This window comes from Zea mays, chromosome 8 (assembly GCF_902167145.1).
Source record: "Zea mays cultivar B73 chromosome 8, Zm-B73-REFERENCE-NAM-5.0, whole genome shotgun sequence".
NCBI classification, from domain to species: domain Eukaryota; kingdom Viridiplantae; phylum Streptophyta; class Magnoliopsida; order Poales; family Poaceae; genus Zea; species Zea mays.
In genome coordinates, this window is record NC_050103.1 from 13,730,099 (window position 1) to 13,756,491 (window position 26,393).

At 45.1% G+C, this 26,393-nt stretch overlaps 2 protein-coding genes across 2 annotated transcripts; one reads left to right on the forward strand and one right to left on the reverse strand.

Annotated features, from left to right (window-relative positions):
- Positions 1–405: 405 nt before the first annotated feature.
- LOC100501517 (Class I glutamine amidotransferase-like superfamily protein) lies at positions 406–2,283 on the forward strand. Its single transcript, NM_001349050.1, is given in 3 exon segments — positions 406–708; positions 830–1,788; positions 1,879–2,283. Coding segments are annotated over 3 exon segments (1,317 nt in total). The 5' UTR covers positions 406–611; the 3' UTR covers positions 2,140–2,283.
- A 3,512-nt stretch (positions 2,284–5,795) lies between these two features.
- On the reverse strand, positions 5,796–9,590 carry LOC103634810 (L-Ala-D/L-amino acid epimerase). Its single transcript, XM_008657399.4, has 7 exons — positions 8,614–9,590; positions 8,159–8,269; positions 7,855–8,071; positions 7,367–7,700; positions 7,157–7,218; positions 6,543–6,619; positions 5,796–6,160 (listed from the first exon to the last, which is right to left on the reverse strand). The coding sequence occupies exons 1-7, from the start codon at positions 9,298–9,300 to the stop codon at positions 6,155–6,157; spliced, it is 1,494 nt and encodes a 497-aa protein (XP_008655621.3). The 5' UTR covers positions 9,301–9,590; the 3' UTR covers positions 5,796–6,154.
- Positions 9,591–26,393: the final 16,803 nt, after the last annotated feature.

Sequence of the window (26,393 nt, forward strand, 5' to 3'; positions counted from 1 at the left end):
AACTAAATTTATTATATAGTCATCGTAAATTTGTAAATGTAGATGATACTATAATATAAAAACAAATAAATAGTTAGAGCGAGAATTTGGAAGACCATATCGTATCAAACCGTGTCTTGCTATAAATAAAGAGAACGAAATCAGCATATTTTCGCCAAAAGGAAGTGTGTGATTGAATACTATGTATAGATGAAACGTATATCCACAGTTCCACTTCCACGTATGCTTCTGCGGCGGTTTTTGGGGAGGTGGAATATTGCAGTTGCCCCCTTTGACCTTGGCCAGAGCTGACCCTGTGTAACGCGGCGCCCAGACGGGGTTGCCTGCCGAGTCGGGTATTACGCAGCAGATCGCCAGGAATTAGGAAACGTGCGGCTCGGAGTCGATTTCGTGATATGGCCTGAACTCGGCCAGCTAAACACTCACGATCGCATTCTATAAATATCGACACCCGTCTTCCTCCCGTTTCATCAAATCCAAGAACTCTCAATCAGCCAGCCCACAGCCAATTAATCTCGCTAGAGGGCCGGCCGGCCGGCTAGCTAACCACGAGAGAGAAAAAAAAAGATCGCGATTGCTTTCGCGCGCGCGCTGCGAGAGGCGCCCCGGCCATGTCTTCCTCCCCAGCAGACCTCTCCTGCGTCCTCCCCCGCGTTCTCATCGTCTCGCGCCGCACTGTCCGCAAGAACAAGTTCGTCGACTTCGTCGGTGAGTTTCCCTTCCCGGTTGCCGGCCGGCATCACGGAGACGGAGAGGTTTCATCATTAATCTAGCCTTGTTGTATCTCTTATCTGATTCGCCTGCACGGCGCATGTCTGTGTGTCCTCAGGTGAGTACCACCTGGACCTCATCGTGGGCTACGGCGCGGTGCCGGTGATCGTGCCGCGCGTGGCGGGCGTGCATGCGCTGCTGGACTCGTTCGAGCCCATCCACGGCGTGCTCCTCTGCGAGGGCGAGGACGTGGACCCGTCCCTCTACGAGTCCGCCGACGCCTCGCTCTCTCCGGAGCAGCTGGAGGCCGTGCGGCGCCTGCACGCGAGCGACGCGGCCGTCGACCGCGAGAAGGACTCCATCGAGCTCCGCCTCGCGCGCCGCTGCCTGGAGCGCAACATCCCCTACCTCGGCATCTGCCGCGGCTCGCAGGTGCTCAACGTGGCCTGCGGCGGCTCGCTGTACCAGGACGTGGAGCACGAGCTGGCTGAGGTCCAGCAGGTCCAGCACATCAACTACGCCGACTACGACGAGCACCGCCACCCGGTGCGCGTCGTGCCCGGCACGCCGCTGCACGAGTGGTTCGCGGGCGACCTCGCCGACGGCGCGCGGCTCATGGTCAACAGCTACCACCACCAGGGCGTGCGGCGCCTGGCGCAGCGGTTCGTGCCCATGGCGTTCGCGCCGGACGGGCTCGTCGAGGCGTTCTACGACCCGGCGGCGTACAGCCCCGGCGAGGGCAGGTTCATCATGGGCCTCCAGTTCCACCCGGAGCGCATGCGCAGGCCAGGCTCCGACGAGTTCGACTACCCCGGCTGCGCCCGGGCGTACCAGGAGTTCGTCCGCGCCGTGGTCGCGTACCAGGAGAAGACGGCGGCGGCGGCTACGCACTTGCCCCGGCCGGGCGCCGCGCTCCCCCTCCCCGCGTCGTCGTCGCCCAAGCTGAGCAAGGAGATGGAGAGGCGGCGCAAGGTCATCTCCCGGAGCTTCTCGCTCGCCAAGGACATGTACCTCTCCGGCGGCCGCACCAAGCCGGCGGAGCAGCGCGACCTCGAAGCCGGCGCCGAGTTCCTCGAGGTACGTACGTCCACGAAGCAAAGCCAAGTCCGAACCGTCCGCGTCGCCAGCCAACACAACACTAACAGCAAGCTGTCTGAAAACTTGCAGTCGAACACGGCGTCGCTGAGCGTGCAGCAGGAGAAGCGGCTGAAGCAGATGGGCGCCACGGTGCGGAACGCGTCAGGGTACCTCAACAGCCTCAAGGTGAAGGGCGTACGCGAGGCGGCGGCGCGGGCACTCATGGCGGAGATGACCGTCAACCAGATCTCCGACCTCGTCACCTTCTACCAGACAATGGGCAAGATCTGTTCCGAGGTGCTCGATGCCAAGCTGCAGGGTTTGCACCTGAGCACGAACCTGTACGAATGAATTAAGACTCAGCGTGCAGTGTATCAACCTATATGGGTGTTCCCACTCCTGCTTGCGGATCCTGGATCCCTGATGTTATTGGCATGATAAATCAATGTCGTCAAGGCAGATGTCTATTGATTGTTAATACCATCGTGATACTGTTCCAGAAGTGACTGCACTGACCCGTTCGACCTGAGCTCATCTACTGGCTACTGAACTGACAAGCAGCCAACGCCTACACTCTAGAGCGTGTTTGGTTTGAGGAATCACTCTATCCAAAATATGGTAATACATCATGGGTCTATTCCTCAAATTTGGTGGGATGACCTCATTCCTCATATTAGTACTAACTAACTATAAGGAATGAGGTGATGATGGATCAACTTATTCCATTCCACAAACCAAACAAAAAAAGTGAGGAGTGAGAAGATGATAGACTAGCTCATTCCTCAAACCAAACAGTCTATAAGGGAGTGTTTGATTCCACCCACTAAAATTTAGTTTATATCATATTAATTGTTTAAATAATAATTATATAGTTTAATTATAAAAGTAATTACATAGATAAAGACTAAAAACAAAATGACCGAGCTAACCATAGCTAGCAAGCAACAGTAGCATCAGACTACGTGTTGGACTAACGTTAGCAAAGACATTAGACCAAATGACTTCACTGTATACACAGATAGGTGCATCCAGGGGTGAAGCTAGGTACATAAGAGTGGGTGCACATGCACCACGAAAATTTGCAAAATCAGTGACTTGGATCAGATTTTCACCATATATACACCACCTATAAAATATTATTATGCATCCCTTAAGGCATGTGCACTCTCCCCTGATTCACTCTAGCTTCGCCACTGGGTGCATCAGACTAAGTATCGCTCACGGTGGAGACAGTGACGGACCAAATGGGTACACTTTTACGCTCATATTAGTGTTGAATCAATCTGGCATAAAAGCGTCGAATATGGAGTCTAAGTCTAACAGTCACAGAATGGTTCCTCCCAAGAGAAGAAAGGGGCATGGATCTAGCCCAACGATAGGAGTCAGACTATACGCCATAGAGGCATGCCCCAACGGTCGAAATTGTGTGATATCTTGGCTTGAGTGGATGGTGATATCTTGGCACAAGGTTTAATAGGATTGATATAATATTCACACCAATAAGGTACATCTTCTTTACGGAAGCCTATCTAAAAAACACCTGGTTTAAGCGTGCTTTACTTAGAGCAATCTTGGGATGTGTGACAGACCAAGAAGTCTTCTCGGGTGTGCATGAGTGAGGAAAAAGTACACACAAAAGACTCATGTTAGTTTGTGGGGTTGGTCCATGATCCTAGAGGGCTATCCAGATTAAGTACCACAGGTCTGACAGTGGTCGGGGTATTACAAATGGTATTAGAGCCCACCCTCGTGGTTTTACGGGCGTGTGTGAGCTAGGGGTTTGGGTATATGGTGCATGGCGTATGTGAGCTTAGAGTGGTCACATGGCATGATATATGATGACACTAGACACACAGACATAGCCAAGAGGGGTGGGTTCCTGTCTTGGGTTGATCGATGAGGACGTTAGTCTTCTAAGGGGGTGGATTGTGATATCCTAATCCAAGACTCAATAGGATTAATAAAATACTCATACTAGCTAGGTGCATCTTTCTTCGTAAGCCTATCTCAAAAAAAAACTAGGTTAAGCATGCTTGGCTCAAAGCAATGTTGAGATAGGATACCGACCAGGAAGTCTTCTCATATTCATGGAAAATGTTTGGGGCTATAAACATAATCACTCAACTAGGAGCTTGGTCCTCACGTGGGCATCCTCCCTATGGACTCCAACATGGACTAGGGAGAAGCTAGTGTGTTTCTCGATACGTTGGTAAAAATACCAGTCATTGATGAGAATGTGTATCTCTATCGTGTTTTAGCTTTCACATTTACATTGCATGAATTGTTTGTGTGCTTTATCTTACTAGCATAGTTGTTGATCTAGCTGATAGTTTTAGAACCTAGGTTGCATAACTCTTTGCGGTAGAGATAGCAACACACTTGGTGAAAACTGTAGTTGCACAAAACTAGTTTATTTTTTTGCATAAGTTTTGACTACACAGAATTAGAGGCCTTTAGTCTATGAAATATATTGTCTAATTCATCACCCTTAGGTATCACGGTCCCTACAATACATTTGATGTTTGTTAGAGCTAAAACACTCGACTTAAATGACCTCTAAGTTCCCTATCCGGTGTGGCATATGATGCCAACACTGGATATGTCCGGTGCCCTTATGTGCTTAGAACTCCCGCCGAGTGAAGGATATCTTATGCACATCGGATTACTCGATGCTCAGATGAAATATTACAATAATTGTGAGGCCAAAGCATGTGTCTAGTGCACACGTCTATTGCACCATCGAACACGTTCGTTGCGTACAACAAAGTTGCACCGAGATCACTCTCTCGTCTCCTTGCAAGCGCGCCAACTCTTAAATAGTTTGCCAGACATGTTAGAGCAGAGTTAGTATTTTTTTTTTCCAAAGCGTTTTACATAAGCATTTTCTTCACTTGCTCTCCGAGTGTCACTAGACCTACATGTGCATGATTCCAACACTTGGTGGCACTAGATGACTGAATTATCCAATTAAACTTCCATCTTAATATTATGTCCATATATCATATTCGATCAGGTGCTCTATTGTGTCGTAATATATAAAACAAAATATCCTAGTTATACCTTTGCCTTAAGCTGTTGCATTTTTGTTTTTCTCTTTCTTCTTTTTCATGTTGAGCACTTAATTACCACTTGTGGTCATCACCATCATCTCTATGGTTGTCATTCTTGCTAAACATTAGATGTTGACTTAGTCTAGCTTGTATATAATACTAGAGTAAAGGTTAGTTCATGTTGTCTCAATTACCAAAATCAATCATAGTTCCTTTATTAGTCCAATTGTTGTCTCGATTATCGAAACCAAGCACAGGACTATCAAAGCTCTAAATGTTTTTTTAACCAACCTAAAGATATGCCTGCTTACCTTTAACTGTTGTGTGGCAAAGGTTGTGCGTGCGGTTACTGCTATGCGTATTGGAGGCTTGGAGTTGTCGGCCAAGCCGTGAAGTCGACACAACAAGAACTTCAATCTTATTCAGGATGCGGACAGAGATGATGTGCATCATCGTGGCCGCGCAAGTGAAGATGTTTGTTGGGCGGTTCCTCTATCTCTGTCACCACCGTGTTGGGGTCTTTCTGTTTTGCGGACCTGATACTGTTTTTTTTTCTTCTGATGGTCATCAGTTTCGCCCTTTGTTACCTTTTGCTAGTTTGGCCGTGGTCAAACTAGTTTCCGCTTCTTCTGTTTATGAGCTACTCTAAACTCTTGTATTTTCGTTACATAGATAGATAATGAAAATGGGGCAGGCCTCGATTCGGAAAAAAAAAAGAGCGAACGATTCGTAGTCCCTGACAGGGTGGTCAGTCAGGCTGGGTGAAAATACCAAGAATCCTACGCGCAAGGTGGCACAGTCGCACAGAGCCACAGCGCTGCCGCAGCACTTGTTCAAATCATGCTCCTATAAATATCGGCAAAAGCTCGCACAACTGAACGCTATTTTCGACTCCCGAGTGGCCGAGTCTCGACTGAAACTTCGTTCACTTCAGCGTAATCAAGGAAAGCCGAACGATAGAACAACAAAAGCTTGGGACGGCACGGCTGCATGTAGTGACATTTACAACCATATGCGTTTATTGCACAGAAGTCACTAAAATACTGTATCTATCTGGGTAAAATAAAACAACAGAGCCGACGGGAACAGCCATACGAATATCTATCTATCTACAGGCTGGCTGACCAATTCAGTCCAGGGTTCCAGGCCCGACTGGACTCGCAACAGCAGGCTGTACCTGTATGGCTATATGCTTGCAATCGCTTGTTTGATTTTTGGTTATGTCATGGTTGTCCAGTGGAACACTGCATTTGTGTGGAATGCACTGCAATGCTTCGGTGAAGCTCCAGAAGGACAGACAAAATCATTAACCAGCTTCATTTCTGCCCAAAAAAAAAAGGAAAGAAATAGCACATAGGTTTTTTGAGTTCTTCCAATAGGTGCACAATAAACAAATATGAATCTACTGTATGCCATTGGCTACCTTTTCGGTTCAGTAAAATCAACTTAATTATGTTAATGAGGGAAGGAATATAATAGTTTTTTCCCTCAAACAGCGTGGGAGAACTGTGCAATTTCACTGAGGGTTATTTTGTCAACTCCATTTTCCCAAAGAAAAATGAACTATTTTTTCTTGGAAAAATTGAAATCCCTAGTAAAAATGGTGTTGACAAACTAGTCCTAAAAAATAATATGGGAGGGGGGGGGGCAAAAAGAATAGTTCTACAGGAAGTCAGATGCTAACAGGTGTGAAATGATACATACCGAGGCATCATTGTTGTCCAAGTGAAGGAAACCACCATGGCCACGGGCATTTGTGAACTTGTACAGAGGTCCAAAGGCTGATGAGAACTGTGTTAGTCATAAGGAGATTTTTCTAAACATAAGAATAGAGCAATATTGCTGGTAAAATCATCCTAGTATAACCATTGTACCCACGAAATTTTCGCAACATTAGGTAATATCCTCATGTGAAAGGTTGGGTTTAGAAAATTGAGTCAGGCCTGGCCCAGTTGTATTTTTCTCATGCTTTATCAATACTTATATATAGGGACTGTCTAAGTGTCTCACTCCTTGTATGCAGGTTGCTACATAACTTGACAACCAGTGTTCAAAGTGTTGTTGTGCCAAATCTAGATTTAACTATGTGGGCTTCAGGTTCTCATTGCCAAAAAAAAAAAAGCAAATCAGATCAGGGAAGACCACATCAAGAATAAAACATGCAGAAACAAAAGCATTGCCAAATCAAGTTTTAGCTTGAAAGCATCATTGGATCTAGAACTTCTTTATACCACTATCTTGGGGAAACATGGACCTATAGCTGTAGTAGGCAATACCTTTACACCAAGGAACACAAAGAATGTTTTGTGTAAGATTACCTTCATAGCCACCATACACAGGGTCTTCAGACAGTAAAAGAGGTGTGTCCAGGTCAACGAAACTGCATCCATAAGTTTAGAAAAAACAACTTTAGCAGCTGATTTGACAAGTATAAGATATGATATATACAGGTTGTGGTTTCAGCATCCTGATGACAATGCCTCTTGCTCATAAAAAGATAGTTTGGTAATTTTCACAGCAGAACAAACCTAAAGCAACCAAGGCCAGCAGCTAAATGACCAGCAAAGCCCATAGCAATCCTAGTCTCGACCATGCCACCGATCATCAGAGCAGTATTGGATTTTCTTGCAGCATTAATTATTTCAAGGGCTCCAAGAACCCCTAACTTTGCCAACTTGATGTTAATAACATGGGCAATATTCCCTTGTATTATTTTCTGAGCATCAAGCAAACTCCGACAGCTCTCATCAGCAGCAACAGCGACCTTGTATTTCTCCATGGCCACAGCGCTGACATCTCGGAGACCTTCCCAATCATCTCTGTGAACTGGTTGCTCGAAGAGCACAGGGGTCACTCCCATTTCTGAAACCAATGGAAGAATAGTAGCATATTAACTTAGTTCAAGCACAGGAAGAAGGTCGTACAGTTCAGATGACAAATAGCAAACAGGTTCAAGCGTATTGAAACATTTTTAAAATGAGAATTCTAGCCATTTACAATTTGCAGATGTACGGACCATTTAGTCTATCGAGAACCTCAATTGCTTGATTTGCTGTGTATCCCTCATTGGCATCCAAAATAAACGAGCAATCTGGATGGACAAGCCGTATAGCTTTCAGAACTTCTATATCTGAATTCAAGTTCTTCCCAACCTTGAGCTTTAGAGTTTGAAACCCTTGTCCGCGGTATTTTGCAGCCAATTGAGCAGCTTCATTTGGGGTCACGATTGGAATCTGAATAGTGAAATATCAGGATAAAATTTTGGTTATGGCATTTAAAAGCCTTCAGGACCAGGAGTCAGTGCAGTAAGGTAATCACACCGTGATGTCAGTTGTCACGCTATCTGATGCTCCTCCAAATAATCTCCATAGAGGTATGCGAATGCTATTAGCAACCGCGTCAATCAGCGCCATCTCCACTCCTGCTCTGGCCTTAAATGGAAAAGGATACAATTAAATACAACCATAGGACTAATCATTAATAAGTCTAAACAAAAATCAAGCAATTGAATGGCCATCAAGAAAAATGAGAATCAATGAGAAACTATGTCAGTTCCTTATGTCTGCATCTCATCAATTTCCAAGGGAAAAAAACTGGAACGCCTCCATATGTGCTAGTATATGTTAAAGGAGCCCTAAAGGAATCCGTATGAGGAATCACGTTCCTATCCTATCCTCCCTAGGATGAATGATCAAACAGCAGCCAATCCACCGCGGTATCGCAAGGCAAATTTTACTTGCCGAAGCAGGACGTAGAGAAGCTGCGGATCCCTCACCGAGGCGAAGGCGTGTCCCGGGAGCACACCGGCAACGTCCTGCAGCAGGGCGCCGAGGGGCGCCGCGGGGGCGGCGGCGAGCGCGGCGCACGCCCGGGCCGCGGCGCCGAGCGCCGCCGGCTGGTCCTCGGCGGTGACGGAGGGCAGCACGGGCGCCTCGCCCCAGCCGACGGCGCCGCTGCGGAGCTCGACGCGCACGGCGACGTTGGAGAGCGCGGCGAGGCGCGAGGACGCGATGGTGAAGGGCGCGGCGAGCGGGACGCGGAGCGGGCGCGCGCCGGCCGCCGCCACGTCCACGGAGAAGGTCTCCTTGAGCGCGTCGAAGCCGAACGAGCCCACGGGGGAGGGCGGGGGCGGGGACGGCGAGACGGCGCGGAGGCGGGTGGTGGCGGTGGCGGCCGCGGGCTGGTGGCGGCCGGCCGCGACGACGAGGCTGGGCGGCCTCGGGGTAGGGGCGGGGCTCGCGCGGGTTCCGGCGGAGAGCCGGAGAGGCGACGAGGAGACCGAAGGGTCCATGGTGCCCACTGCGTACGGGGGAAGCGGAGACCGGAAGCCGGGCGGCGGGATTCGCGGGGAAGCGGCGAAAGAAGACGAGCGAGCGAGAACGCAACGGGGAGAGAGAGAGAGAGAGAGGAGAGACCCCGAGTGGAGCGCTGGTTTTTTATAGTGTGGCACATCACATCGCATATAGACACATAATAGTACGTACAGCAGTGGGACGAGACAAAGCACCACACCAAGCGGGCAAGGGACAGTTGGCGAGAAGCACCCACGTGGGCGCACGGCTCTCCTCTCCTGTGCGATGCTGCGCGCCTGGGCGATGCCGTCGAGGACGAGGAGGGCGACGACACCGGCGCAGCGCGGAGGCCGGAGACCAACATGTGGGGCTGGTCCGGCTGGACGTCGCCGTGGTGCAGAGATTTCAGATTCCACGACGCTGATACGTTGGCACCGATCAGGTGACAGTGGCACCTCGACGCAGGCAGGTCATCCAGCCCTTTGGCCGTGTTGGTTTGTTGCTTGTTGCTTGTTGTGGTTCGTCGTGGAGCGGGAGGAGTGGAGGACACATCAGCAAGTAGCAACAGACAAGACCTTCGCTGTTCTGCATTGTGCATAATAGTCCTATTAGTTAGGGCCATACCCATCGGGTCAGCAAGGACCCGGCACGAATTTGAAAGCACGAAGGCCAGCTCAGCACGGGAGAGAAGAAGACGGGCCAGCACGACACGCTTAGCATGTTGGACTGTACTTATCGTTTCGGTCCGATGGCCCAAATGACACGCACGGGCAATTGGGTCGTGCCCGTGTCAGCCCGGCACAAAAATGGGCACGGACGCACCGTCGCACCGCACGCACCGTCGCACGCGACGCGTATTTTACCGCGACTGCGACGCCTCGTTTCTGTCGGCTCCCTCGTCCCTCTCCTAAACCCTAACGCCTCCGGTTCCAGTCTCCAGGGCGCTGCCGTCGCTGCCCTGTCACCGTCTCTTCCATGCTCGCCTTTGGCGACCACCGGTCGCATCTGATGCGGCGTTTCATTGCCGGATCCCTAATGTGCTTCGTTCTATCCAATGGTTCGTTCTATCTCAAAACCCTAATCCCGATTCACAAGTATGTTTCCTATGAATCGAAGCGCCGTCGCCGACGCCAGCTCAAGGCTCAAGCGCTCAACGAACTTCGCTAAGAGGCAGCAGTAAGTGACTTTTCCCATTCGTGCCTGTTCGGCCGGTTTGCATTCGGGCCTTTTCACATTCGTGCCTTTCCCCAAGAGGCAGCAGTAAGTGCTTTCTCCTTAAATTCTCACCTAGTTGAATCATGCTGACTAATGGGCTCGAGCTCACTTGCTTTATTTATACAGCAGTTTCTCACCTAGTTGAATCATGCCTTTTCCCAGAGTACCCCAGTTTGCTTGCTACTCACTTGCTAGATCTATATTCATTTGCTCTACAATGGGGAGGAAGAGGGTAGCTGGTAGAAAAGCTTTTTGTAGTAGTAGGATAGATGATTCCAGCAATCCTATTTCTAGTGAATTCTCCCCTACCATGGAAGTCCCTGGGCCTCGACCTGTTTATAGTCCCTCCTTACGAGTACCAGGAGATGGTGGTGGCACTGAGCCTGTATCTGGTTCTAGTTCCTTTTCCTTACCACTACCAGTAGATGCTAGTAAAGGGTTGAGTCTGGTTCTAGTCCCTTAACAGCAGATGGTGATATTAGTGTTGATGTGTCAGTAAAGGGTGCTAAACCATCTATTTCTAGGGCAGAGTGCTGGAAGCATATGGATAAGCGGGAGATTATCGAGAATGGTATAAAAAGTTATATTGTTATATGTCACTATTGTAAAACTGAGTTGAGTGCAGATTCTGCTGGTGGCACTAGGCATTTGAATCGACACTTCAAAGCTTGTTTAAAAAAGGTAGGGAAAACTTTTGGTGCAGGTATGCAAACTCAACTAAACTTTGCTGCGGACGGCACTGTAAGTACTTGGGTTTACAATCCACAATTAGCTAGTGAAGAAATTATTAAATACATTGTTTCTAAAGACTTGCCTATTATGATGGGAGAAAGCCCTAATTTTAAGAATCTGATTCAGTGTGCTTTCTGCCCACAATACCAACCTGTTAGTAGAACTACTATAAAATCAGGTCTCAGTATCACAAACAACTTGCTGTTCTTAAAGAAAATTTAAAAAAAATCAGTTTTCGTTTGCTTTAACTTCATATATTTGGACTTCATCACATCAAAAGACTAGTTACATTTCTGTTGTTGCACACTATTTGGATAATTTATATTGTCTTCATAAGCGTGTTATAGGTTTTAGAGTGATGTATGATTCACATACTGGTACTGCAATTGCTAATCATATTCTTGAGGTGGTTAATGATTTTAACATAAGGAATAAGATTTTGTCTATTACTCTTAATAATGCTTCCTCAAATATAAATGCGATAGAATCTCTTACCCCTCATCTGCAGTCATACATAGATGGTTATGTTGTCCAACAAAGGTGTGTGTGCCACATTATCAATCTAGTTGTTCAGGATGGCATAACAGTTGTTAGTAAGTATTTGGATAATGTTCGTGCTGCTGTTCGTTTCATAACTAGTACTCCTCAAATGATTAAAAAATTTGGTGAGTATTGCAAGGCAAATAATTTGAAATCAAGGAAATTTGGCCTCGATATGAAGATAAGATGGAATTCAACCTACCTTATGCTTAAGAAACTGGAAGGTTATAAAAAGATTATAACTGTCTTTGTGAATGTTAATGCTCTTGATATTGATTTGGTGCTAACTGAAGCTGATTGGTATATGGTGAAACATTTTAGAGAGTTCTTGATGCCCTTTTATGTAGCCACAAATGTTTTATCAGGTGTTTACTATCTTACATCCTGCTTAGTCATTGATTACATTTGGTTAATTGTTGAGTCATTTGCTAAGCACAGATCTGATTCCCTTCTTTGCACTGTTGTTGCTCCAATGGAATTAAAATTTCTAAAATATTTTGATAACATATCCCATATATATTGCTTTGCAACTATTTTGGATCCTAGAAAAAAACTTGATGGGTACAATCTACTTTAGAAGGAATTGGTGACTTGCTATATATGGACTATTCAGATGGTTTTAATCATGTGAAAGATAAACTATTTCGTGTTTTTGCTTTTACTATAACAAATATGGTGAAAATGATGTTACAGAAACAATGGATGAAACTGATATAGAACAATCAGATAGTTCTTTGACAGCCCACTTATGGAAGAGATCGAAGGGAAAAGAATTTGCTAACTCAACAGTAAATCAAAGGTGGAATCCTAATGTTGAATTGAATTATTATATGTCTACTAACTTTGCAGCCACTGATCGCACCTTGAAAGGTGATAAGGTGAAATTACTTGAATGGTGGAGGGAACACAAGTATAGTTTCCCAGTATTATCTTATTTTGCTAGAGATATTCTTCTTGTTCCTGTTTCGACTGTTTCTTCTGATGCCACATTCAACATATTGGGTAGAATTATTGAAGAAAGTAGATCCTATCTTGGACCTGAGACAGTGGAGGCCATCACATGCCTTAAGGATTGGAAAAGAGCAGAAGATAGAAAGCAGCATCAACTTGAAGATTCTAAGATTGAACAAGCTTTTGCTGATTTCAGCCATGATTAGTGTTACTTCTTTTATCTAGTTCATTCTGTTATTATGGACTGTTAATGTAATATGGACTGTGGACTGTGGACATTAAAACTTTTACCGATCTGTACTCTTTTCCTTACAGAGGGAGTCCCACACTGGGGTGTAAGGTTTTTAACGAGGCAGATCGAGGAATAAAATGAATTTTCCCTCAAAACTTGTTTGTGTTCATTGCTGTTCATTTTAACAAGCCCCACATTGTTTATGTTGTTTGAGGATTTCTGTTAATAACAAGTTGTTCTTGTTTGTGTTCATTGTTGTTAATATGGACTGTTGACTTTTAATATAATATGGACTGCTTTTATTTTTAATTGCGTGCCGGGCCTAAAAAAGCACGGCTCGAATCAAGCACGACGGGCTTTAATGTCGTGCTGGGCCTCCATTTTAGTCCATAGGCACGATAAGGCCCGACCCGGAAGTGATTCGTGCTGGCCCGGCCCGACACTTTGAAGCCCGAAGCACGACGGGCTCGTGCCGGGCCAGCACGGTACGACCCATCTTATAGGACTAGTGCATAATAACACTGGTATATTATATAAGTTGGATTATATTAGAAATGTAGAAGGGTAAATAATACTTTGAGATTACAAATAAGCTAAAATAAGTTGTTTAATATTAACTTATTTCAGTTTATTTATGGTCATAATGTGATATTTTAGTCTACTATTATTTCGTCATAATCCAACTTATATGAACAAACACGACCGTAGACCCATCCGAGCATACAAGACCCGTAGAGTTAGACCCATCCGAACACGTCGATGACGAGCGGGTCCTCCCACACGTAGGGGTGACAATAGGCTCTCAATTTTATACTATAAGTTTTAAAGATCAGATCGAATTATAATCGAGCTCTATTTCTATTTATTTTTGAACTAAAATTTATTTAGAGCTCTACTATTTTGTGAAGAACCATTTGAATCGTGATCCATTATCGCCTCTATCCACAGGGCCACACCCGGGGCCGTGAGCGACCGTATCCGTTGCTTTTCCTGACGGCTACCGGTACCGCGCCTTCGCTGCTCTGCCGTTTCGCGGGTGAGTTAATTAAAAAAGAAAAAAAAAAGACCAGCGCTATTTTTGAATGAGTATATATATATACTCCGCGGTCTCTATCAACTGATAGGGTAATCCTCATTAAAAACGAGCCATTGAGCTGTTCGTTGATCACTTTGGACGCCGGACAGGGGATGCATTGTTCTTGTTCGCATCCGTCACTACGCATGCAGCAGCACCTGGCCCTTGCAGGCACGCAAGGGCCGCCGCCGCTCGGCCTTTTTTACAACGTTAGGAGCCTTGAACGGCCGTAGACAAATAAAAATTCACCCATGGGGGGTGGGGTGGGGGGGGGGGGGGGGCAACTAACCGCGCATGATTGATTAGGACCGCAAGGCGTCCGCGCGCGTCGTCGTCTCTCATCTGCACTGCAGCAGCAGGAACAGCTACAGCCTTCTCGCACTCCTGGATCTTTTAGGACCTGATGAATCGAAAGTTGGCAGTGTTTAATTTCTCAAAACAAAAACAAAACAAAAAAAAACGAGGAGCTAGCCATCACTCTCTGCTAAGTAGCTGCTAATTGGGCATGTAAAGTCAGACGAGGAGCTAGCTACTAGCCAGAGAGATGCGGATATCTGGCGCTGAAGTGGTTAAGCCCGCCACCAGCCATCACATCACCTTTCGCCCATGTGATGATCGGCAATAGCTATCAGACTATCACACTACGCCGATCTCGCGTTGTCGTTTCCCTGCTTTTTTCTAATCTGCAAAGCATTGCGTCCCTGTCAATGGTGTGGGGTCGTTTAAACAAGCAAAAAATTACACACGCCAAAGGTACTAAAGCATCTAAGCGCACGTTAGCCTGGTCAGGAACCTCCGGACTTGGCCGTTCTTCGATCTCGTCAGCTCGACTTCACTCCTACCGTCCAGTCCTATACGTCGGACAGAACTGCCGCGCTTGCGGACTTTTGCATGAGCATTGCTGTCCGCGATCTACTACAGATCTGGAGACTGGACCTGGTCTTTCGCTGTTTGGAACGTCGTCTCCGTTACGCGTACGGGTACACGGTGTGGAGTGGAAACAGAAGATCAGGGTGCATGGGAAGAGACATGAAACCTTGGAAGCATGGTGTGATCGGATCCTTGCTAGACTCGGCATCATCGGACAGTGTTCGATGTGCAGGCTGGTCAGCGGCTGAACATGCCGCTCTCAGTAAAACCGTCGAGCTTGCTGACTAAAAATCATCGGACAGTCCGGGGCCAACGGCTCTGCCTAGCTCCGACGGCCGGCGCGTGATCGATGGCCAGCCACGTCAGCTCGGCAACGGTCGACAGGGACCACTAGACAGCCAGGTGTGCTAAACGACCAACGGCGGGCAACGACCGTCCCAGCTGAATAAGGAAATCGGGCACTGTGGAGTGTCGGGTGTGTACTGTATAGTCCGGTACACCTATAGACAGAATGCAACGAGAGCCTTCCAAATGAAAGATCGAACGGTTATTTGGTCCCTTGAGGCTATAAAAGAACAACCCCTACACGCATGGAGCTGTTAACGAAACACACTTTGAGCACATTACAACTTCGAACCTCTGCAACCACGCCGTTGATTTGTTAGAGAGATTTGAGTGCGTTCTTGAGCTGTAACTCTGTCGTTTTGATTCGTGCGCTGTCTCTTTTGCTTGTGTGTTGTTGTTGCTGCGTTATGCTCATGTGTGCGTTTCCACTCCATTCCTTACTCTGGTTTTGATTGTAATCAATTGGATAAGGCGTGAGAGACTCAAATTTGTGGAGATCCCTCACAACGGGATATTGATATAAGGAAGATATTTGTGGCACTGAAGTTTGATCTTTGGATCACTTGAGATGGGTTGAGTGCAGCCCTTGACTAAAGGAGGTCACCACAACGTGGAGTAGACATTGGCTGAATCACGGTAAAAATCACAGTGTCACTTGCCAGTTTCACTTACTGTGATTACTGTCTTCTTGAGTTCTCTACCCACTTACGCTCCTAAGTTTAAAACTCATCATAAAGGAGCAATCAAGTGAAGAGTTGTCCCTTCTTCTCTATCATCCTAACTTGGTTTTAGTTTTCACTAAGGCCCCGTTTGTTTCGTTGGAATTGAATTCCATTTAAATAATTATAATTTAGAAAAAACTAATTAAGTTTATATATTTATATATGTAATATATTTGTATATTATCCTAAATCATATGAGAGAGATAGTTATATACTACATTTATGTTATAACGAAGCAAGTAGAAGAGTGTGCTATAAGTTGTACATTGGAACAATAGCATGTAAATCTATAGCCCATGAATTTGAGATAGGCTTATATGATAACTTTGGAAAGTGGTGGAATGTCACATTCTAAAAAATAGTCTATTCCATTAGTAAGATTCAAATTTCTCAAAATGAAAGGAAACAAACGGGGCCTAACAAATATTATAAACCAAGTTTGTGTTGTTTAGAGCTAATTTTGCAGGATCGCTCATTCACTCCTCCCCTCTAGTTGCTCTCAGTTCCACACATAGTTAAACACCTTCTTGCAAAGGCCTCTAAAAGGTGTTTTTCACCTTTTATTCCACTTCTCATAGTGTATCTCTCATCATAAACTAGGTTGATATGATCCTTAGGTTTTGGAAGCTCTTGTGTGGCGACTCTAAACACTCCAACATATATGGCTTGTAAACGTATCTTCATAGAAATTTCCAAATAAGAAAAATAGTCTCCCTCAAAGGGTTCATCCCCACCAAACATCTTTCTCTGTGCGGTGAAACCAAAACTGATAAGGGGGCAAAAAAACCCATTAATCTTGCCATTCATCTTTTGAAGAGTGAAAATGAATAGCACTAATAGAGGCACAAAATCATCCATATATACTCAATCAATCATTATTATCATGTCATAATTTTATATTGCCTCTATAAAACACATGCTAGTCATGATAATCAAGTGTTAATCTAGTGTTGTCATTAACCATTAAAACTTAACCATGAGCCTAGATGCTTTGACTAAATACTTCACAACCCTTGTGAGGTGGAATGTTGTTCACATATGTGTACAAGCTAGATTCCAAGGAATCTGTTTTTCCTTCAAAAAATGATCAAGTTGGACATATCGTAAATAAACAACCTCTATGACTCTATGTAATATATAGCTAGATAAAATATTTAACGCTGTGCCAACAAAAGGCGAACTCCCACCAGGCTCGTCCAAGGCCAAGAGCCAGCTAGTCGATAGCACAGGGCCCCCAAAGGTAACAGGGCCTCCAATTAATTAAAGTCCAATGTCATTGGCTATTAGCCATTGCTAGTTTGCTTACACACGTTTGCGCGGTAAGGCCCAAACAGCTGCCAGATGCATCGTATTAGCTATTAGCATCCACGTAGTCAAAGAAAGGGGTGACGATTCATCTACTCGATGGACACGAGAAACACAAGGCGGATCGATGTTGCTTTTTAGTAGAAAACATAATATTAGTGCTATAGTTCGGAAGTATAATACATTTTTAAGTGCTATAGTTGTTAAATATATGTTTTTGAAATTTTAGAGCCTTTGTTTTTAATCTCGTTCTGCGGGCCTCATTTTTTTAGACGGGCCTGACTGCCACTATAAATTATAATCATATACTCCCTTCCTCGGTTTATAAATATATTATATCATTGATTTTAAAAAAAAACTTTGATCACTCTTTTTATTCTATACTACTCTATTAAGATAGTAGAGTCAGCGTCCACACCCTGTTTGCCCCCGCTTGCCCCCGCACCCTCCCACGCGCGCGCATGGAAGCAGCCCGCCAGCACCCGCCGTGCCCCTCCCCCCACGACCGCACAGGCACCGTCCCCCGCCGCCCCGCCCCGGATCTCGCCCCCGCCGCGGATCCCGCGCTGGCCACGACCGCCAATCTCGGCCAGCCCCCGCCGTACCCTCGCCTATGTCTCGCCCCGTGATCCTCTCCCCCTCATCGTCGTCGCCCGCCCTTCCATCCACGCGTCGTGCCCCTATCCACGCTCTGTATCGATCCCCTTCCATCGGCGCATCCGATGAGGATCCACATCTGTCGCGCCCGTTCGTCGTCGGCGCCCCACATCGATCCCCGCGCATCGTCGGTGCCCCCCTCCATAGTTGCAAAGATCCGGGGGGAGTGGAGACGCCCGGACCGGTGGTGTCGCGTGCACGGAGGGGAGCTCCGATCTGGGACGCGACAGGGAGTCAGGGAGCACACACACACAGCAGCGGCGCCTCTGCTTGCTCCTAGCCGCGCCATGGCTGCCGCGGTCCTCCACGTAGGACCTTGGGAAGCTGGAGTCTGATGCGCAAAAGGAGGACACCTACTACGTGCTCATGCAGATCCAGTCGCGCGTGGTCTCCTTCGAGGAGCAGGTTGGTGAAACAGAGCTGAGAGGTGCGGTTTTCACTGGGTTTCGGGTCGGGATTTGGGGTTGGTTGCGGGCGTGTGGCGATCTGTTATCTGACCGGCCGTAATGGGGGTGATCTTTCCTGCCCTCGGCTTTGAGCGAAAGGCTCGGATCAGAGGGGAATGGGGCGGCACTAAAAGAAACAACTGGGCGGGCGAGTGAAGAATCCTGTGTGAATTGGGAGGGGAGAAAAAGGGGCGGAGGAGGCCTCGCCTTGCTTTTGAGCTCCTCTCTTTTTCTCCAGTTTCTTTTGGTCGTCTACTTTCTCTTTTCTAGGAGCCCTGCGAGTCTGTGTATTGCGCTATTCTGTGCTTCGGTGAGGAGGAATGGGGTGGTGGGGTTGGGGTGGCACAGGCGCACATCACAGCACAGCCACAGCCCCTGTCCATGGTGACATGCACCTCTTTTGTTCTTGGCTTTGTTGCCATCTATTTGGTCTGATCAGGTCATCACTTTACTGCAAACCTAACAAAACATACCATAACTATGCCATGTGTATATGTTTACCTGAGCAGGATGGTGAAACAGAACTTAGAGGTGCAGTTTTTGCTGGGTTTCGGGTCGGGATTTGGGGTTGGTTGCGGGCGTGTGGCGATCTATTCTCTGACCGGCCCTAATCTGGTGCGCAAAACCACACCTCTCTTTTCCTTTTGAGTGCTGAGCTGACTGACGTATTCGATTCCTTGGTAAAGGGTGTGGTGGTAGGGAAGCTGACCATTTCTTGATGGCGATGAGGATCCAGCGGAGGGGAGCAACAAGAGTGCCAATACCAGAAAAGCAAGGAACCTCCTTGAGGCGAAGATCTCGCCCAAAATTTTGGAACCCCAAGAAGACAGAAACCAGGCCAAAAATCCTCCCCTTGCAGTGGCCACGCACAGAGCGCAAGCACACCGAAATGCCACAGGAAGAGGATGGGGAAAGATGGATCAGGCTCTCTATCGCGCACAGCGCAAGAACTTATTCCTTGATTCCCGAAGTGACCAAACAATTGCAAAAGCGGCTCGGATCAGAGGGGAATGGTCATGCCCAGTTTTAGTTAGTTTGTTCTTTTGGCGATGTTGGTAGATGGATAGGTTGCTAGAGTGAGATTGATGTGTATTCTTTGCCATGTTCGTTGTTGTTCTTTATACTGATGAACGATTATAACTGTGTCTGCATATGGAGATTGGAAGGAGCTCGGAGGGCTGGGGCGATGACCTGAGTTTTATGGAGAGAGGATGCCAGAGCTGCGAAGCAGCACTCGCCAAGCATGCCTAAGGTCGAAGAAGCTTGAAGATCTGCACCACATAAGTCATGAAGGTTTTGTTTTCTTCATTATTCTTTTTTCATCCGCGAGATCCACCTCCACGACGGCGACGGAGGCGTCTGCGCCGGCGGCAGGCGGCGGCGCGGCGGGGCAGAGCCACCCGTTCTCGTGGCTAGACGCTGCCATCTCGGAGCCCTACTACTTCCTGCACCACCTCGCCTTCTTCTCTTACTTTGCGGCCCGCAGCACGGCGCTCTCCGCCGACGACAGAGGGGAGCTCCACGACCGCCTTCTCCGTAGGGTAAGCTTTGGAGATCCCCATGTGCCTGATCCGGATCGTGTCATTCGGTTGGTTGTTGGGGTGTGTTGGCTCATGCGAATCGGTGTTGATGTGCTTGGTTTTGCAGGAGATCCAGGCAGTGCTCGTGTTCCTGGTGCTCTTCGTAGTGAAGGTGTGATGATCAATTCCAGCTAGAATTCTATTGCGAGCTTATTTTCTGAGTAGCATGCTTGGATTTGGTGTTAAAATTGGTGGGAGTAGCTGTTCTGTTGCTCTAAAACGTGCATTGCAATGCCGTTATGCGTGCCTTCATATTTGTTATGTTACACGGATAAGGACTTTGGGTGTTTCTTCTATCTTTTGCATTTTATAAACCAGTCAACCTGCAACTTGAGATGTTAAACTTGACGTCTCAGTAAATTTCAAAACAAAAGGGTCACATTGTTAGGCGATTGCATGGATTGCTTTTGTGGTATAATTAGATTTGCTATGAGGTTAGATTGCTCTAAAACGTGGATTGCTTTTGTGGTATAGTCATCTTTCGACATGATGCGCTGCCCAGTTTTTTCATTGACGTGCTCTGCTTTCCCATCAGGAATCTGTCAAAGCAGCAGGCGAGGATGTGTAGACGGACTCCGCGCTAAGCGGCAGAGTTTCAAAGTTTCAAAGCAGCAGGCAAGTTCTATATTGGGCCTTCCAATCGATCAACATATAAGTTATAGGTTTTAATTCTGCCTTTTCCCTAAATTTTGCTTAAGATAAAATAATACCGATGACATGACTTAGATAAAAGGTATGGTTTCCCTGCCTGCTGCTCTATCTCTCTCTTTTATCAGTTCTCTTCCCATGATGACTGTTGCTTGTTACTATGGTGCTTTGGCGAGAGCTTGGCTGTCGGGCTAGGATTAACTGTTGCGTTGAGGGGCATACACTGTTCACAATGTAGTGGTCTGCTCGATCCCCTGTAGAACAGATTCATTGTTCGCAAGTAGCATTATGCTCGATCTCTTGTAGTATGATTTATAGGTCCTAAAAATTTTCATTTTGTTAAAAATGGAGAACTTCTCTCCATGCTTTACCTGTGTTATTACAAAACTCTTATATAGAGGCCTGAAATACAATGAACTTAATCCCCTTTTGTCTGATAAATTTAGCGTAGGGTGGATTGGGTGTGTGGTTTAGTGTTTGGTGATGGAATTGCTATTCTTTTTTATCAAATGCAGGTTAGGCTGTCTTGGATCATCAGACATATCAGCATGACTTGCAAGCAGCAAGCTACTGTTTACAGTTTACAGATGTCCTCTACTTGCCAAAAAATAACAAATGGCTTCTCGTTCTTGAAAGCTGCATAGATAGCACCTCAACTTGGCCACTAAAACAACTAAGTTTTCTTATGGACATGTCTGATGTTTTGCTCAATATTTGTGCAAATTTTCCTTTCATCATTTTCCTTTGACTCATTGATTTTCTTGGGCTTTAGGTCTTGCTTGATCTAAGTTATTAACCCTTTTTGAAGCTGGATGGTTGAAGATGGTGAAAAAATCAAGTTTCTAAGTGGTGGGACACTGGGACCCATTTTCACCATGGACACTGGGACCCATTTTCACCATGGCTGGTCATACAAGGTAATGTGCTCTCAGTTCAGAACTTCAAATATTGTTGGCTACACAAATTTCATCACATATGAATTATTGGGCTAATGTCTGCCTGATTAAAAATGATATAAATTAGGTGCTGCAGATGCATGGTTTGAGATTAGGGTTGTATAGACAAACAGTAAGGATATCAAGCAAAGGGTGATCAAATGGATATTTACGGTATGAATTTCAACCAATATGTTGTGTTTATCACCATTTTCCCTGCCTGAATAAAAAATACAAAATAATACCTTAAGGTTTTACAGGTTTGATCTGTTCCGGGTTTCATGTAGGAATCAAGGAACTAGCTGAGGTCTCCTTCCCTCAAGATGACAAACAAACAGAAAAAAAACTACCCTCAAGGTAACATATAACTCTTGGTTAATGCCCCAAACTACCTCGCTATCTTTGTCCAAAGCTGTGGGAATCTACCCAAGGTAAGAATCATGAAACAGTTATCGGATTTGGTTGGTTCTTGAGCTGATTTTGTTAGTGCACTCCCGAATTGCTTTATTCAGATGTGTTTTGTGGCTTATTTATGTGTAAATCCCTTGAAGGTAGAGGGTTGAGGTAGGATTATGGGAATCTATATTTAATCTCTACTATGTATAATTCACTTTATGATTCGTTTTTCCCTGTCACCAAGAGATATTCTGGTTTTGAAAGAGGCCAAAGCTCTGACATGGTCTGGTTCATTGTTGCAGATTATGAATATTTGTGGTCCGTGCCTTTGGGGACTGTCATGTATGCTACACAGGACTGGAACTAGGAGTCTAGGTCACCTAACTCTTACTTTGATCCTTGTATTGCTTACTAAAAGCTAAAAATGGGAAAAGTGGAAGGTCGCTAGGGAGTACAAAAATACAGTTGTGTCCAATAACTGTACTATTGATAGCCATTTCATGATCTTTGTTCTGACTGAATTGATGGTCTCTGGCCACAATATAACTATGGGGGCTGACCAACATGAGGCATTGAGGCAGACCAACAAATCAACATAAATAAGGTGCTATCTTCTCAAACTTTTTTCAGAATGAGATATATGAATCGTATGTCATGTCAGTGTGATTAATTTTGCCATGTTGCAGATCATAATGTTGACACCAATACTCGAGAAATACTAGACATCCCTGTACTGTGTTTTTTCTCCAACCTGCTTTGGTGGCAGGGTACCATTATAGGTGCATATGAGGTGGCTGAAGTTTTTTAGATTTGGTTAACAGGAAACAATGCGTATGCTAAATGTCGACCCATGTTTTTTGTTTTGTGTGCACGCGCAGATTGTTACTTGATCTTCTTCAGTGAGGTATGCAATTTCTGAACATGTTGGCAAAAATGATGTTCTGTTTTATTAAAACCTAACTGTGCTCTATTAAATCCTAATTAGGCCCCCGTGCGTCACCACATATTCTATATATCATATAGGTGATTTTATTTAAATGGGATAGCAATAACCTATGGTAAGATTTTGTGTTTGGTTTTCTGAATTTTAGGTTTCTGTATGGAACCCGCTGATAAACAACAGTCTCAAAGTATGGAACTATAGACACTGAACTTTTAAAAAAGAAGCTGAAAAATGAGAATTCTAGATAATGTCGACCTTCTAGCTTCCATTTCCCAACTATTTGTTAAACCCAAAAACAAAAAACAATCTCCTGCTAAGTCAAAGCAAAATTTACTTGTTAAATCTTTGGAGACTATTGTTGAGGTTGAGAAAACTGAGCTGGAAGAGGAGGCAGATGTTCTATCTGAGATAGAGGAGGAAAAACTTGAATCTGAATTAGACGGAGAAGAAGGGAGTTTTGAGGTTGCAAAGCTTCGCCATGGTGTCAGAAAACAATCTCCTGATGCCGAACTGGTGGTGCTACCTCCACCATTTTGGGGTGCGGTATACTCATGCACTATCTCTGTGTCACTTTCATACCCAAACTCTGCTTTACTGTATTGTTCATCATTCTGCAAATGTGCCATCCTACGCTCACTTAGGCTTCTGTTAAGGACAAACTGGGTCTCATGTTCATGCGGTCTTTTTCTGCAAAATAATGAACTACCATCATGTGTTTTTAGTACTCCATGGTGCTGTAGTCTCTGCTCCTTGATGAATCCTTCGGCCACAGACAAATAACTATTTGTTGAGCTTTCAACAAACTGGATTTGTCTGGGCTCTAACCTATGCACACTTGAACTTCCTTTTACATCTGTAATTGCATTACTGAAGCATTCAGTTGATACTTGTGAAACTAACTCTGATATTTTTATTTTTGCATCTTCTAGGTTTGCAGGACCCAAATTCTGTTTTCCAAGTGTTTCTTGTGCCTGCTCCAAAACTGCTTGTAGGTATTTCCCTTGTGCTTCAATTCGTAGTTGTAGATGCCTTTGCACCTGTTTCCAATTTGAATTTTAGATCAGAATCACTGCAACAGCAGCACAACTCCATTTTATAGACACTATAAGTGGGACTTTGCTGGACCATTAAAATCAGTAGCAGACTTTGGACTCCAATATTGGGTGTGTGAATCCATAGAAAATAATTTAGGATGCCGCCACTCACAATCATGACCCTGAACCTTTACTTCTATAATCTGCCTAATGATCAGACAGAATACGCTGAGGTGGTTAACACTGTGTGATCAAAGGGAACCCTATTTGTAGAAGACGAGCAGGAGAAAGAAGTCTATAGGTGAGAGAAACCAGACTAGAATGGTTTGCTATTCAAGCATGCAGCTTCAAGATCACTAATTGATTCCATGGTCATCATCTGTGTCGGACAGAGTGCACAGGTGCACTTGGGCCAACAAGGCGCAGCAGGCTTCCACAACACGGGAGGTGCGGAGAGGACAACTTGCAGAATGAGGAAGAACACACTCCACCCGTTCCAAATCATAGTTCACTTCGGCTGCATTAAACCATGTTTATTCCTTTCAGTGAGCAGCCTTTGCATGCTGCATGAGATCAAGCAAACCATTCAGTTTGTTGGTGAGGTGTGAATCACCAGCCATGTTGGCCAGCATGCAGATGGAGCAGAACATGTAGGTGGAGCGGATGGATACATGATCGATCATGAGTTGGTGCAGACAACAGGCCAGAAGGCCATACTGCACTTCATCCATTCCATGGTTCCATGATAGGCAACGAAATATTCAATACAACAGAAATATATTATATACAAGCAACAAACAACTTTTGGATTTTATTGTTCTATGCCTCCTATTTTCAGTCCAGTACAAGAGCATCATGACTCAGGGCGCCAATAATAGGAAAGAGTAGAGACAAGAACAACTGTAAGAAATACTGTGACTTCAAGGTTCATTTGTTTATATGGTTATGCATTCTTGATGATCCAGTTGATCAGCGGAAATGTCCCGTATCCAGTTGATCAACACCACCTTGATGATCCACATGTTAAAGCCAACTTACTCTTTCAGGTACAATGAGTTGAACATATGACCAGAATGTTCTTTCTTTAGCAGTATTTTTAGTTTGATAGTATTTGATGCATAGTGATGTGGTGATCGTTTTTTTATTCTATTTGTCTTGCAGGCACATTTCTCCAAAGCAGAATTGCCAATAAGCGACTATCTCACTAACTTGAAATCAGTTCTTGATCAGAGCATACGTATCATAAAGGCATGATTGATGTATGCGCCAATAGTGGATGGCTTATGAGTGCATTGACTTGTAGATGATCATACATGTGAATTGCATTGGATCAACTTTTATTTTTTCAACTATATAATAAAAATATAAGAACGAGTCTAAATCCTTCATTGGAGAAGGATTGCATTGGTTCATCTTTTCTATTTTTACCTTTGCTAGGGTCTCTGGTTTGAGAGAGATTATGAATCCCTATAGATGTTGCCACCCATGAATGATGATATATTAGATCATCTCAAGAGTAGAGGAGTCTCAATAGTCCCCTCCTTACTATATCTTTCTCGTGAAGAATTATGTATGGTACTTGAGCCATTTTCTGCAGCAGAGTTGTGTCAGATGCTACTTTCTCAATTCTCATACTTGATTTTTATAGCATAATTTGTTTTCCTAAATAGTTTTAGATATTAGTTGAAAATAAAATGGTATGTAAATTTCTGAATTGTCCATTATTATCGAGTCCCCTTGAATTCAAGGAAATGGTGGTCGAAGAAGCAGGTTCCAGTGCTTTTATTGTTTCTCTAGATTGACAGGTTACTCATACATTGACAGGTTACTCATACTGGGCCCAAAATAATATTCGATGTTATTGTGTTGATCTCAGGGACTAGCACTTCTTAATACCCTTGAATTTCTACATATTTTTTTGACTTGTTTTGGAATTTAAACTCACCTAATCCCACCGAATCCACACAGATTGAGAGCAAAACGAACAAGCCCTTAGGTAAATTGCTAGAGTCACTTATCAATTATCGTTGTACATCGTCGCAACACACTATATTGGTTGTTGGCAAAAAGAATTTATGAGACAATTATACTTTGTTAATATATGTATTCGTTTTCATGTAATCATTATGCTCAAACATGTTATTGATAATCGTGCACTGTCGCAACGTACGGGCACTATACTAGTACAAAATAATGAGTTCTCATTTATTTATTTATTTATTTGATTTGTTTTATCACTTAAGGTAGTTTGTGTTTAGCTTAAAATTTTATATTTTTAATAAATATTTTGAATAAGATAAGTGGTGAAAATTTTCAAAAAAATAAACAGTAGCATTATATATCTGTGAACGGAGGTAGTATAACTGAAATAATGATCTTTGAGGATTCAGCCGAAGCAAGGCATGTTAGACGAAAAACTCAACAGGCGTCAAGCTAGCTGCCGAATCGGGACGACAAGGATTGGATCGGATCCCAGTTCCAAAAGCCACTTGCACGACAAAGCATCATCGCCGGAGGAAGGAAAATCCCGGAGCCAAAGCTATGCTTTGCTAGCCCTCCCCGGGCACCGCGGACGCCGGCCGTGTGGATCACCCAACCCGGAGCCCTACGCGCAAGCCTATACATAAGAACTCGGCG